The following is a 15,915-nucleotide window of genomic DNA, read 5'->3' as shown; positions in this document are numbered from 1 at the left end:
AACATAAAAGAAAAACAGACAAACAAACAAATATAATTTCAAAATATCCTTTCATAGACTTCTTTCCTCGGACTTCCCCATACCTCCCCTTTCTGCATCCTCATGTCCAAATTTTATAGCAACTTATAAATGTTCTTTCCCATCCTAATTCATCATAGTCCTTTCTTAATCTGATCTTATATTACTGCAACCCTTTCTCTCTGTAAAATCTCGACATTCTAAGCTTCATCAAGTTTATAATAGTTCTTAAGATAAATCTTAAATTTCTTCCAATCTTCTTCCGCAGTCTCCTTTCCCTGGTCACGAATTCTGCTTGTCATTTCCGCCAATGTCATATAGTCAATCACTTTCATCTGCCATTCTTCCAAGGTGGGTAAATCTTGTGTCTTCCAATACTTTGCGATCAGTATTCTTGCTGCTGTTGTTGCATACATGAAAAAGGTTCTATCCTTTTTTGGCACCAATTGGCCGACAATGCCCAAGAGAAAGCATATGGCAATGGTTTTATTGCTTCTGGCAGGCAAACGTGGGAAGTTTCAGAATATCTCCTTGAATTTTCTCTATAATACAGTGGTGCCCCGCAAGACGAATGCCTTGCAAGACGGAAAACTCGCTAGACGAAAGAGTTTTCCGTTTTGGAGTTGCTTCGCAAAACGAATTTCCTATGGGCTTGCTTCGCAAGACGAAAATGTCTTGCGAGTTCCTGCGGGTTTTCCCCCCTCCCCCCCTTTTTCTAAGCCGCTAAGCCGCTTATCAGCTGATCCGATAAGCCGATAAGCCGCTAAAAGCCGCTAATAGCGCTAATCCGCTAATCCGTCAATGGGCTTGCTTCGCAAGACGAAAAAACCGCTAGACGAAGAGAATCACAGAACGGATTCTTTTCGTCTTGCGAGGCACCACTGTAAGTATTTTTGTCCTCCAATTTCTATCTCATCATACTTTATGGCAAACATCTGGCCAATTTTCCTCGGGATTGTCTAGCTAGTTATTGTAACAGTACACATTAAGTGTGTCAGGAAGAATGGATAGTAGTGGGTGCAAAGAAAATTGGAAAACATAAAACCTGCTGAACATTAAGCAAGGGTAAGAAAGCCAGAGAAGATAACTTGTAGTAAGAATTCCTTAGGACAGAAGTATCAATAAGCCTATTGTGACGTCCATTGGAAAACTAACTGCACAGTAAGTTTTCCACACCACAAAAGTATTTCATTTCTGACATCTACAAGCTAGGATAGTGGGTTATATTTTTTCCTTTAAAAGTTTTGCTTTAGAAGGTATCAGAAAGAATATAATACTGCCATGGTTTGGCCTAACTTTTCCAGCTCAAATATCACATTTGGAAAAATATACCACAACTCAGAGGATCTCATCCCATTATACCCAATTAGGTAGCAATTTCTAAGCCAGACCAACATTACATGGTGAGTACACCTATTCACATCAGATGTGCATGCCAATGTTAGTAAGCCAACTCGCACTATGCTCCGACAAGCGATCAAATAAAGCAAAGCAATACTAAAATATTTTGTTTTTATTTATTCTGTTGCAGAACTCACCCAAATTGCAAATTTGTAGCAAGGCCCCAGCATGAAAGTATAGAATGAAAGAGATACAAACAGAAAACGACAGAGCAGTGATGAAAGGTTAAGCTTTATGTCAAGGGAAGAACACCCTGGAAGTCCATTATATCTAACATTTTTGTGCCATGCACGCTTGGAAAAGGCTCAGCAAAAATAGCAAGACCACACATCCATATACTGAATAAACAGTACAAAGTGTCTGCAGTTTCAGAAGTTTCCTTTAAACAAACATGCATATAGAGCACATGCAAAGAGAGGACTTTGGTTTGATATGTGTTTAAACCCTATGAAAGACAACTGCGTAACAGGAACTTTGCTTCAATTTACACTGCGCTAAACGTTTACCCATTTCAAAGGAACACAAGGCAGGGAATTTTTTAAGCCTCCAAGGAACTCCCTTTGAATGCCCTTTTGCACATCAGGTAGAGTTGCAACAGCATCTCATCTCATAAATGAAATCAGCATTTTGTTCTGGAAATTCACAAAAGCAAAACACCCCAACTCACCTGAGGGATCAAAGGAACTGCCGCCAGGAGAAGGTGAGGGTGAGGCTCCAAAAGCAGCTTCGAAATTGGGCTGTAGTATATTAGCCTGAGCTGGAGTAACAGGGGAAGGGGAAGGAGAAGGAGCAATAAAAGAACCCCCAAAACCTTTGGAAAAATGAAAGGGGGAGAAATGAGAAAGTAATTAGATAACTACTAAAAGCTGGCCAGCACACACAGATCTGAATACTCTTAAGGGGCAAAGCAAATTTTTGGATACACGGTACTATTTCTTGCTTTACATAGCAGAACAACTGGGGACTGTTGCACATCCATCCTCTCAGAACACTTTATGGTAGAACTTAATACTAAAAAAAACCTCTTGTCCTGATCGAACTATTGGGGATCAAAGTGGCTTGCTGTATCATTTCCTACCCTTCAGGACTTAATTGCTGCAAGATCAATTTAGAGCTGAGATAAGGCTTGATGTAAGAGCTTGCACACTTACTGCCAACAACAAAAATTACTTTTGACCATTTGCTATGATTCTACATTAGAGGGGAAAAGAAACTCTAATAATTATATAATCACTTGTGAAATATATACACCAGCTTTATTCATTGTTTAGAGCCTGCAAGTGTCCCAAGCTAGGAATAATACAGTGAAGGACATATGATCTCATCGGACACATTATGGTACACATGGCTATCCTGCTCTTTTGACATATTTGTGTACTGTACTATCAAGGTACATTTTCTGAATCAGAGAGCACTCCAAGATTTTGCTACTCCTTTTACTGCCCTTCTAGTGCATTAGTTCTGAGAAATTCGTAAACATCGTCATCTGCGTAGCAGCCATGAGTTAGCTAGCAATTATCTAAACTGGAGGGTATATTTGCGCACACATTTCAATTATAAATCCCATTTTCACTCATTGCATTAACTTCAGCAAAATAAACAATTGGCAGTAGGCAGTAGAACAGAGAAACATCTTCTTCATCCTGACTGGCTAAACAGAACTAGCAGCAACACAATTTAATTGGCTTAGAACAGTGGTGGGAAATCTCTGGCCTGTAGATTGAAAGTGGCTTACTAGGCCTCCATATCAGGTTTCTCACATCACATTACTTCCTACTTCCCTGTGAAATTCTACTGAGTTACAGCTAAGCTTTTAGCACTGAAAAAAAAAATGACTTCCTCTTTTCTCTGCGTTCCAAGAAAGGCAAGCTAAGATGTTTCTACGTGTGTGTGTGTGTGTGTGTGTGTGTGTGTGTGAGAGAGAGAGAGAGAGAGAGAGAGAGAGAGAGAGAACATGACAGAGGTGGTGTGTGTTTTGACTCCACCCACTTGAGCAGGTGGTCCTCAACCACTTCCCTTACCCTGAAGGAATTTAGCACTGCAGAGGCCTAATGTTCCCCACCCCTGGGCTCAGAGTCATGTTTTCTAATGCACCAAATGGAGTGAAGCTTGCTGCTTCTGTAAGCGGTCACCCAATATCTGTGCTCAAGTAAAGAAATATTAAAAAATATTTTTTTAAAAAACTACCACCATGATGTTAAGAATGGCACATAATTGTTTGTCATTACCAGCCAATAGGTCGGCGGAAGCAGAGGAGCTAGAAGCAGCTTGGGTTGCAGGCTGGGGTTCAGGAGCACTACTTCCAAAAGCATCTATAGGTATTTCCATGAGACAGCAATAAAAGGCAAGAGGGTTTAAACAGTGAGTAGGTTAATGTACAAGTCTGGGGCAAAGCACACAACCCTGGACTACCAAAACAAGACAAGTGCCATTTTTCATGGCTGTAGAAAAACCACCACCAAGCATATTAGTAAGTTTTGATCACAGCTCTTCTAGAAGAAAGCAAAAGAAAACTATCCCATACCACCCATCCTATACCAGTTTGCATTTGCTGATCTGAAGCAAATCACTTAGGTACAGTCCAGCTGAAGGAAGGAGAAACCTGTGGCATTCCAGATGTTGCTGGACTCCAGCTCCCATCAGCCCCAGCTGACATTGCTAGTAGTCAAGGGTGATGGGAGTCTGGTCCAGTAACAGCTGGAGGGCCATAGGTTCACCATTTCTGTCTAAATAGAAGCTCAGCTTTCTGCAAAAAAAAACAACAACCCTCCCTCCGTGCCATCATTGGCAAAGTGACGGAAAGCTTGATTGTAGAGAAAATAAACACATGTATGCAAATATTTTAGAGGGAAATATTTTCCAGGCATTGAATGGAAAAAGCATAATTAAGGCACAGTCAAATTCAGATTCTCAAATTGGTAAAATATGACAAGCTTCCACAATTTTGCCCTTTCGTATCAAATTCCACAGAAGTGGGATCAACTGACATATCTCTCCCATTTGAAAACACATCAACTAAAGTTTCTCAACTCCATTCCTTACTAGTGACTTAAAGATATTAGGCAGCTGGAAATAGAAACCACACAAGCAATATAAAAGCATCACTGCAAAGCACTCTATACACACTGTAGGTGAAGAATGTAATAATTCAAGTTATTTAAGCAAGAAAGCAATTCCATGCATGAAATGTTGCTGAAAATCAGGGGAGATGATGGAATAAATAAAAAAGGCTAATGGTTATTTTTATAGCAAACAGTTTAAGTGCATATTCAGTAACAACATAAAAACTGTAACAAACAAAACTGTTAAGGAACTTTAATTTCTAGTGAAGAAAAATGAAATGGAACTGAACTGAAATGAAATGTGAAGTTCTCTAATGGTGAGAAGGAACAATACCCACCACCAAACAGGTCAATCACACCTGAAGACTCCACTTTAGCTGGGGAGGCAGTGGGCAGGGACGATGGTGCTGCAAATGCATCCACTGCAGTAAGCATGATATATTTAGTATAAGCAAATCAGGAGTGATGAGATCCAACTACCTTGGATCCATGAAAACACAGTAAATAAACATTGACTTCTGAGATATCAGCACACGTGTTCCCTTTACATTTCTCATGCAGCATCCAAAATTTAGTTCTTTCCACTACAGTACTTTAAATAAGCATTTTGCAAGCAGTGCAACTATTTTAACACCACGCACACATACACAGTTCCTTGACCATTTCTATTTATCTTCTATACATACAAACTTTATCATACATTATTTTTCCTTGATACTCATAAGGATTTTAAATATATTGTATCACTCCGCCGACATCTTGTGATAATGTATCATCTATGAAATCAACTCACTGACCCAAAAAGTAATTTTTATCACAGGGAGAAATTTGCATATGCAAGTCCTTCCCCCCCAAATTCCCTGTATCTGCCACTACTACTTATCCTAATCATTGTCGTGACACATCTGCAGTATGATCTTAAGCATGCCCACTAAATCAGGAGTTCTATTGAGTTCCAGGTCTCTACGGAGTCTGCTTAGCACTGCCACTTCTTTGTTCTCCAGACTTCCTTGCAACCTTTATTGTCCTTGCCACACATAGCAGGTGGTAAGATTCAAACCCAATGGGACTTCCTGGAAATAATTTTCCAAGTACTCTGGGAAATGTTGTTGCACAAGTTGCTTCAAACTTTGACGGAAATGCATACAGAGGAGAGATCAGCTTTGTATCGATGAAGAAAGTAATCACTGACTCTTCAGCAGCTCAAACTGAGTTGCATTGAAACAAATTTGGGAAGGGAAGGGTTGTGATAAGTCATTTGAGAGAAAGCAACAAGCACACTCACCAGATAAGAGATCACCAGTTATAGAACTCTCAGGCACAGGAGAAGCTCCAGTTGGTGGAGAAGAAAAAGCATCTTGCAGAAGACAAAGAAAAACCAAGTAGAAAACAAATGAAGATTGGAAACAGAGAGAGATGCTTCACACAAAATACTGGTCAAAATAGAAAAGCAATTAAGAGAAGGAGGAGTTTGGGTATTTAAGGGAAAGGATAGTACTATTCTTTACCTGTACCAAACAGGTCTATGCTAGGAGTAGCGTCTGGCTTAGGTGCTGCAGAGGCATCAGCAGGTGCAGACTCAAACAAATCTAAGATCAAGAACACACATGTCTTTAACTCATTTCTGGGAGACAAGACTTGGCAGTTTTTGCAGCTCCAACATGGATTTTTTTTTGTTTGTTTCTTTCCAATTGTCACAAACAGTATACGTGCAAAAGATTGTTTGCATATGCTGTACATCCAGGATCAATTCCCCCAGAAACATTCTTTTTTTAATTAACAAAAAAGAGTTAAAAACAAATTACCACCAAAGATATCTAGAGCAGGAGTAGGAGCGGAGGAGGAAGTGGTGGTGGTGGTAGTGGTAGTAGCAGACGTGGTAGCAGTAGTGGTAGTGGCAGTGGCCGTAGTAGTAGCAGTAGTAGCAGGGGTTGGAGGGGCCACGGCAGCAGCTGGAGTAGGAGTAGTTGCGGGAACTGAAGCGGCTGCACTAGTTGTAGGGGTAACTACAGGAACGCTGGTCTCGGTGGGCTTCATAGCAAAGAGGTCCAGCTCTGGAGCAGCCTCTGCACTGCCTTCAGATGGGGCAAAGGGGTCTTGTAAAAGGAAAGGGCACAATATATACATGGGATCAGTAGGGAGGGAGATGGGGAGAAACCACACAGAGTGTGGATTAAAACCACACACACACACACAGAGAGAGAAAAATATATAGTATATTATGCATACACACAAAACACAAGAGATCATTAGCTAAGCCTCCATCATCTTTACCAAGGGGTAAATAAACACAGCTTTCCCCACCCCCACCCCTAAAAAATAAGGTGTTTTTTTTAAGCTTCTAAAGTTATAGTGACTCTGTTATAACGTTATGGTAGCAACCACAGGAAGAAACCCACTGACTGACCTTTAACATTCGGCATTGTTAGGATGTTTCAGTTAAAAAGGGGGTGGGGGGGAACTTCACTGGAAAAGAAAAAAATTAACCACGTTTTCTCTACACATGCTCTGGGGGGGTCTACAGATGTGGGGGTGGGGGGGCGGGCTGCTTGATAGATTAGAACTACCTCCCAAGCTGTTGGAGAAAAGATTAAAGGAAGTCATAGGGTGGGGGGGGAGAGGGAGAGAGAAAGAGAGAGAGAGAGACACACACAAACATACTGCCATGTAGTTTATTTCAACAGTACGACAAACACGACAATGACGGACTAGCTAATGAGATGGAACCCACCATTTCCTGAGCATGCATCAAGAGCTGCTGCTACAGGGGTTGGGGTAGCTGGTGCTGCCGCCCCTTCAGCTGCTGCAGGGGCTTCACCAGGAGAAGCTGCAAAGGCATCTTGAATGCAGTTTTAGGAACAGAAATTAAAGAAGGATTAAAAGAAGAAGAAAATATAGTAAAAAAAAAAAAAGAACCAGGTTAAAAATGGCATAGAAAAGATTCCCTTATACAAACTGGAAAGGCAAGAGTGTTGGCGGGGAGGGCCCCACCTGAGTTTTTTGGGTGGTTGGTTTTTTTTGTTGTTGTTGCAGATACCAGCAGGTAGCTTTGTTTACTCAATCAACTTGTAGTAGGTGAGGATGCAGAGACAAGCCTGAGGGTCACAGGCAAGATATGCAGGATAGCGAATCGCGACAAGGTATTCATTGTATAAGGGTTCTGAATAGCATGCTCATGTAACAACCAAAATATTTTTTTTAAAAAAAGAAACCAAAATAATGGACTGTATACAATTAGGATTAAAAAAATTGTAATTAAGACATTAGCGTTGTCCTATTCTGTCAAGCTCTCTCATACTTATCTGAACAGTAATTCTAAATCTGGGGTATTTCCTAAGATTTAGGAACCAAACTGTACCAGCAGGCTTCAACTATTTGTACTATAAACTGCAACAATTCCTGATTTTATGGCAATAGGAATGGAATACTGATGTTCACTTGCTCTAAATAGCTCTTTCAATGTGACTTAAATTACACTGATATTCCAACATATACAGCCTACTCCCTAAGGAGATGAATTACTAGAAAAAATAATCATCATAATCTTACACCGAGCATATAGCATCTTCTTAGAATTATATAATTACAGTTTTTGGTTATACTGTCCTAAGCAGTTTGACACCCTTTTCTTACATACTATCATCCATACACCATGGGTATCTAATAGTGCCTTTGTGCAATAATGGAAATTACTCTAAAAGTTTCTACAGTCATAATCCAGCAGTAGTGTGGGATTTTCTAGCCTAGACTGTTTTCCATTATCAGGATTAATCTAATACAGTCGTACCTTGGAAGTCGAACGGAATCCGTTCCGGAAGCCTGTTTGACTTCTGATTGGCTGCAGGAAGCTTCTGCAGCCAACGGGTAGCCGCGCCAGACGTTCAGATTCCAAAAGAATGTTCGCAAACTGGAACAATCACTTCCGAGTTTGCAGCATTCTAGGGCGTTCGGGTTCCAAAGTACGTCTGTATGGGGAACTTAGTAGCTGTATGCAGGCAGATACACTAATTCATTCTATAAGTCACAGGAGTGGGGAGTGGGTGTGCCAATTGGCTCTGCCCACATGCTGACTAGCCCAAATCCCCTGGCACCTGCACATAAATGTGTCTGCAAGAAAGGAGCCTCCATGCATATAAGTGTATGTGTGAAGGCTTCTGTCTACATGATCTGGATCATTTGATGATTGCAACAGAGCAACTGACAGTGGTACCATTTCCTCCCCAACTGCTAATTCCACAGTGGCAGAAAGAGAGGAGATGAGCCATCTGCATAGCCTTTGTAAGCAACGCCACTGCTGCCGCCATGCAGAATGAGTGACAGAGGACAAGTCCCATTTCAAATTGTTTTCAATTTAATTGAAAGTCTTGACGCAATCCAAGCATCAAAGACTTCCATTGCCCATCTGATTTTGGATTTGATACTTCCCAAGTATAGTGGTGAAGAAGGCAGCTGCTTCCCACCTTCCCCTTCATGGTACTATTAACCCACTGTAGACTGCTCTACGGCAATACTGGAATCCAGCCTAATCCATCATCTGTGAATGGATGGGTAGGCAAAGTGACTAGGGTAGAAGGGGAGGAACTGAAGAAACCATGGCTGTGGGGACATTAAAGAGAGGAGGGTTATGAATTGCAAACTAGCATTCCTAAATCTGAATACTGTACCATGCAACCCCTAAAAAGGAAGGAAATGTTTTAAGTTACAATTTGTCCAAACACAAAAGCTTTACATGCAGTTAACGTAGGCATGGCATTTTCATGTTAAAAATATACATCTTCACACACACAAAAAGTCACTGATGCCAGCTATTCTAAAAAGGCTCACGTTGACATGCATCTGAACTGCAACAGAACCAAGCTAAAGCTGATTTCACACTACTGAAGAGCAAAAGAAGAAGAGAAGAGCAACAGGAAATGGAATCTGCCAAGTTCTCATTGCCCTGAAGTTGTGTAGTCTCCATTTAACACATTACAGCAAACTGTATGGCAGTTGTCCAGTAATTAATCGAGAACATTTCAATTTTCAAAAGTTCTGATTTGACAAAGTAATTAAGAAGCTTTATATTAAAGCCACATCAAAATATTGATGAAAATGGAACACAATTTCCTAGCTGCTGTATGGATCATATTTTGCTCACCTGAGCAACCTCCTAATCAGCCATTTGTTCTTTTTGCACAATGCTTTGTATGTGTTTGTGTGTGTGTGTGTACTTCTGAAAAGCTTGCTTTAAAAAAACAAACAAACCTTTGACTGTTCACCCCTGCATAGTTCTATCTTTATTTATCGTTCCCTCCTTATCCTTATTGTGATATCGATATATCACAATGTTTGGCTGGTGATAAATCTCAATGTTGAAAACCAGATATCGCCTAGCCCTACTTTGAAATATAGATTAGCAGAATAGCAAAACAAGGTAAGAGAATGGCTGAGCCTCCCTCTCACTCCATCAGCCTTTGGGATGTTGCACGAGAGGAATTAACCAATGATACCACTTCCTGCCGTCCAACATTTTAGCATGAAACTTATCCTGTGTCAAGACTAGGATACAATCCGTAGGATTTACAGAACTAGTAGCAGCAGCTGCTGCTGCTGTGTCAACAGTGGGTCTGTGGTAGAGTCCCAAACATGGAAAGCTTGTGCAATCTCCACAATAAGCTTAATAGTAACTAGTTTCAGTGTTATCACTTCCCCTTCTCCCCCCAAGCATTATTCACAGCAGCTACATGCTGCCTACCAATGGAGCTTTCCTCCCATAGCAGTAGCAGCTTCAGAGGTGGGGTGATTTTTGTCAGGACCACAGCATGGAGAAAAGGGTTGAATCCCACTCCTCTGTGGCCTGGTCTTCCTACCTCCCATGGCTATTTGTAGATAGAGCGATATAAGCAACTTAATATTGTGTGTTTGTCATCCCTTGGCCCACTTCAAGTTTCCATGGTGATCACTCCCAAAAGCAACCTTGCCTTTGGAAAACTTAACATGCAAATTGGGCTATCCTGAAGCTTCCAGGTATAAGTATTACATTTTGTCAGTTCTGCAGCAAGTCTATGAAAATGAGTGGGTTTCAACAATGTTTTCTCATCCTCTTTTTTTTTAGAGAGGGAGGGAGAGAGGGAGGGAGAGGGAGGAAAAACCTCAGTGACAAAACTAACCTCCAAAGAGATCCACTTCAGCAGAAGTAGGAGCAGCGGCAGCTGTAGATGTAGCAGAAGCAGATGCTATTTCAGTAGTAGTAGTAGCAGCAGCAGCTGCAGCAGCTGGAGTGGGCTCTGTTGCAAACGGATCTGAAATCTGCGGCTCAGAACTAACACCGGAAAGCCCAGCCAGACCGTCTACAAGTCCATATATGAAGATCAAACGGAAATAGTGAGCAGAAGAGAGAGAAAGAGAGAAGGGGAAAACAAACTAACACTACATTGCAAAAAAAGAGTGAAATGGCAGGACTAGGCTAATTGTGTATTAACAATTTGGAGGAACTGGGGTTAGAAATCAAGCGTTACTCACCCTCTCCCAAGAGGTCTGCAGCATTGTCCGTTAGAAGATAGCAATGTAAAGAAATAAGAGTTAATAATAACTGCCAGGGCCAACATGCATGCTATCCAGAAGTCATTCTCTGCCAGCGTGGGGCTATTTCAAATCAACAGGACGCTGCTCTAACTCCAGACATGCCACAGGTACCTTGCATATGGTTTTATAGGATGCAGTCTGCTTTCTTTTTTCCAAAGCTCCTAAAAACAAAGACTTAAGTGGCCGAGACTTCTCTGAAACCATTTCTACCACAGCTTCATCCAACCACATTTCATCTTTAAAAATAATCTGGACTCATCTGATGCATCATCCCCCATGTACCATTTCATTTTTCAACACCCTTGGGAAGATGAATACCACTTCACCCAACTACAGTACATTCGAAAAGTCCATCATGAAATGACACAAAAGTGTCACTATCCAACAGGCAGCGAAGGTTGTTGGGTGCAAGCACTGATCAAGCCAAGTGCAACATATATAAAAAAAACATTGAAAGAGTACAGTTCAGGCTTGTCCCGTCCCTGCTCTGCCCCTCCCCCCTCACAAAGAAAGCATCTCTTCCTGACTTGCAAACCCAGACCTTTAAGCCATAATCTTTTAGATACCAGAGTTAGCTTTGAAAGACTCAAACTGGAAATGACCCTTCCCGTCTAAATGGACAAAAGCGGACAGCTAGGTTTATTGTTCTTGGCTATAGCTCATGGTTAATGAGCAAAGAGTTAAAGAACAAGCCCTGGTTTTTTAGAATTTGCTCAGCCAAACTCTGACCCAGTAAGCCATAAGCCAAACGTCATGTAAATGACGCAAATGTAAGAAAAAGTAGGCAATACAGATGATTCCTTGTTCCACTAACTATTCCGCAGTCTGAGTAAGCAGTGATGCACGAGGAAATGTGGTACTCTCTGTTTTTTTGTTGGATTCCAGCTCCCATCAACCCCAGCCAGCAAACAGAAGAAAGCATGCTGATGACCAAATATGTCTCTTCTCTCTGCATCAGAGGCACAGAGAAGAAAGCTTAACAAGAGGTCACAACAATAGGTGCTCCACTGTAAGATAGCTTGCAGCCTAGGTGTGTATTATCTGCCATGTGCATCACTGAAACTCTGCTTTCCAATTCCACACAAGAAAAAACAACCTTGAACCCTTGGTGACCACAATGTATATTTGCTGGGCTGCACTGGGCATACCAAGCCATAAAGTATGCAGCCTTGACTTTGGGTGTAGATTAAACTTGGGGGAAGTTGCTTCACTTTAAATTTTCCTCTTAGACAGCATGCCTACTGCCTCTCTTTCTCCAACAACTCCCCCAGTGCCCCTATAATATGCTCTAGAGGCTCTCTCAACCTTTTGGAGCAGATTTTGGGGGCACAGGGGCAGATGAAAAGGTGAACAGTGCAAGGCAATGCCCCACTTTGAAGTGGACCTTCCCTTACACAAGTGGATGGATGCAATAATTAATCTGCTAGCCAGTTTATCACCATGACAAGAATGACAGCTTTTAATTTATAGGTATCACTAGAAACCACTTTCATGTTTCAGCCCTAAAATTCCAGTTAGAAGCAACAACGACAACAAAAAAGAGCTTTGTAGCACCTTAAAAGACTGATTTATTATGCTACCAGCTTTCATGGACTGAAGTCCACTTCAGGGATGTGTATACCTGTGAAGAGATCCAAGATTTAGAACCTCAAAGCCAAAGTGAGAGCATTTGGGTCAAAATTAAGGGAGAGAAGAATAACAGTGACCTCATTGTGGTAGTTTACTATAGATCCCCAAGCCAAACGGAGGACATAGATGATGCCTTCCTGGAACAGATGGCCAAGCATGCAAAAGGAAGGGAGATAGTAGTAATGGGGGACTTCAATTACCCGGATATTTGTTGGATGTCAAACTCAGCCAAGAGCATAAGGTCAAACAGATTCCTCACTGGCCTTGCAGACAACTTCATTGTTCAGAAAGTGGGAGAAGCAACAAGAGGAACTGCCATTTTAGATCTGGTCCTAACCAATGTTGATGACCTAGTTAGTGGGGTAGAAGTGGAAGGGTCATTAGGCGCGAGTGATCATGCTCTTCTGAAGTTTACTATACAGCGGAAAGGAGCAGCCAAGCATACTAGGACTCAATTTCTTGACTTTAACAAAGCCGACTTCATAAAACTTAGGGAAGTGCTGGGTGAGATCCCATGGACAGTAATACTAAAAGGAAAGGGAGTTCATGATGGCTGGGAGTTTGTTAAGAGGGAGATAGTAAAAGCACAATGTCAGGCAATACCAATGAGACGGAAACATGGAAGGTGCCTAAAGAAGCCAGGGTGGCTATCTAAAGAACTTTTAACTGAGTTAAGATTAAAAAAGGATGTGTACAAAAAATGGAAAAGGGGGGAAACCACCAAAGAGGAATTCAAACAAATAGCCAGCACGTGTAGACACAAAGTCAGAAAAGCTAAAGCACAGAATGAACTCAGGCTTGCTAGAGAGGTTAAAAGCAACAAAAAAGGCTTTTATGGGTATGTTCGTAGCAAAAGGAAGAACAAAGAAACAGTGGGGTCACTCAGAGGAGAAGATGGTGAAATGCAAACAGGGGACACAGAAAGGGCTGAACTCAATGCCTTCTTTGTCTCAGTCTTCTCCGATAAAGAAAACAATGCCCGACCTGAAGAATTTGAAGCAAATGATTCAGCAAAGGAAACACAGCCCAGAATAACTAAGGAGATAGTACAAGAATACTTGGTTAGTTTAGATGTATTCAAGTCTCCAGGGCCAGATGAACTGCATCCAAGAGTATTAAAAGAACTGGCAGATGTGATCTCAGAATCACTGGCAGTCATCTTTGAGAATTCCTGGAGAACAGGTGAAGTCCCGGCAGACTGGAGGAGGGCAAATGTTGTCCCTATTTTCAAAAAGGGGGAAAGAGAGGACCCAAATAATTACCGCCCAGTCAGTCTGACATCAATACCAGGGAAGATTCTGGAGCAGATCATTAAGCAAACAGTCTGTGAGCACCTAGAAAGGAATGCTGTGATCACCAATAGTCAGCATGGATTTCTGAAAAATAAGTCATGTCAGACTAACCTGATCTCGTTTTTTGACAGAATTACAAGCCTGGTAGATGAAGGGAACGCAGTGGATGTAGCCTACCTTGATTTCAGCAAGGCGTTTGACAAGGTGCCCCATGATATTCTTGTAAAGAATCTGGTAAAATGCGGTCTTGACTATGCTACCACTCAGTGGATTTGTAACTGGCTGACTGACCGAACCCAAAGGGTGCTCATCAATGGTTCCTCTTCATCCTGGAGAAGAGTGACTAGTGGGGTGCCACAGGGTTCTGTCTTGGGCCCGGTCTTATTCAACATCTCTATCAACGACTTGGATGATGGACTCAAGGGCATCCTGATCAAATTTGCAGATGACACCAAACTGGGAGGGGTGGCTAACACCCCAGAGGACAGGATCACACTTCAAAATGACCTTGACACATTAGAGAACTGGGCCAAAACAAACAAGATGAATTTTAACAGGGAGAAATGTAAAGTATTGCACTTGGGCAAAAAAAATAAAAATAAATGAGAGGCACAAATACAAGATGGGTGACACCTGGCTTGAGAGCAGTACATGTGAAAAGGATCTAGGAGTCTTGGTTGACCACAAATTTGACATGAGCCAACAGTGTGACGCGGCAGCTAAAAAAGCCAATGTAATTCTGGGCTGCATCAATAGGAGTATAGCATCTAGATCAAGGGAAGTAATAGTGCCACTGTATTCTGCTCTGGTCAGACCTCACCTGGAGTACTGTGTCCAGTTCTGGGCACCACAGTTCAAGGACACTGACAAACTGGAACGTGTCCAGAGGAGGGCAACCAAAATGGTCAAAGGCCTGGAAACGATGCCTTCTGAGGAACGGCTAAGGGAGCTGGGCATGTTTAGCCTGGAGAAGAGGAGGTTAAGGGGTGATATGATAGCCATTTTCACATATATAAAAGGATGTCACATAGAGGAGGGAGAAAGGTTGTTTTCTGCTGCTCCAGAGAAGCGGACACGGAGCAATGGATCCAAACGACAAGAAAGAAGATTCCACCTAAACATTAGGAAGAACTTCCTGACAGTAAGAGCTAAAATAAAAAAATTCTTTCCAGTAGCACCTTAAAGACCAACTAAGTTAGTTCTTGGTATGAGCTTTCGTGTGCATGCACACTTCTTCAGAATCTGAATCTGTGTATCTGAAGAAGTGTGCATGCACACGAAAGCTCATACCAAGAACTAACTTAGTTGGTCTTTAAGGTGCTACTGGAAAGAATTTTTTTATTTTGACTATGGCAGACCAACACGGCTACCTATCTACTACAGTAAGAGCTGTTTGACAGTGGAATTTGCTGCCCAGGAGTGTGGTGGAGTCTCCTACTTTGGAGGTCTTTAAGCAGAGGCTTGACAACCATATGTCAGGAGTGCTCTGATGGTGTTTCCTGCTTGGCAGGGGGTTGGACTCGATGGCCCTTGTGGTCTCTTCCAACTCTATGATTCTATGATTCTATTCTATGATTCATCAGCTAAATGAGATTGATATGATTTCTGCTCTATACTGATAAATTGTGCCTTCCATCTGGACAACAACTTCCAGAGAGGGACCAGGTTTAGTCTGAAGCAGACCCTACTCTACAAAAGCTTATGCTATAATTAATTGTTAAGCATTTTTAAAAGTTGCTACAAGACTCTTGGTAGTTTTTGCTGCAAGTAGACGAACATGGCTGCTGTTCTGGAAGTCGTTAAGAAGCAGCATGAGCATAGCTCAAATAAACACAATTTATATTTCAATTCACACAGTTGAACAAGACACTCCCTGCCCAGCAATAAATTGGCTGTATTATAAATCTATACTCCTTAAGGTGATACCTAAGGTCTTGCCTGTCTCCTGC

At 41.7% G+C, this 15,915-nt stretch overlaps 1 protein-coding gene across 1 annotated transcript in view; it reads right to left on the bottom strand.

The window, feature by feature from the left end:
• Positions 1-15,915, bottom strand: part of SNAP91 (synaptosome associated protein 91) — a 73,519-nt gene that overhangs the window by 12,157 nt on the left and 45,447 nt on the right. Inside the window, exons 15-23 of the mRNA XM_082216969.1 lie at positions 10,983-10,997; positions 10,631-10,810; positions 7,213-7,320; positions 6,287-6,577; positions 5,990-6,070; positions 5,767-5,838; positions 4,820-4,903; positions 3,648-3,731; positions 2,087-2,230 (exon numbers count right to left, since the gene is read on the bottom strand). Coding sequence (XP_082073095.1) covers positions 2,087-2,230; positions 3,648-3,731; positions 4,820-4,903; positions 5,767-5,838; positions 5,990-6,070; positions 6,287-6,577; positions 7,213-7,320; positions 10,631-10,810; positions 10,983-10,997 — 1,059 coding nt within the window. The remainder of the gene's footprint in view (positions 1-2,086; positions 2,231-3,647; positions 3,732-4,819; positions 4,904-5,766; positions 5,839-5,989; positions 6,071-6,286; positions 6,578-7,212; positions 7,321-10,630; positions 10,811-10,982; positions 10,998-15,915) is intronic.

Source organism: Podarcis vaucheri (genome assembly GCF_965113315.1).
Source record: "Podarcis vaucheri genome assembly, chromosome: 3".
In the NCBI taxonomy this organism is placed as follows: Eukaryota; Metazoa; Chordata; class Lepidosauria; order Squamata; family Lacertidae; genus Podarcis; species Podarcis vaucheri.
Note: the sequence above shows the minus strand (reverse complement) of the source record. Positions and strands in the feature narration are given on the sequence as shown.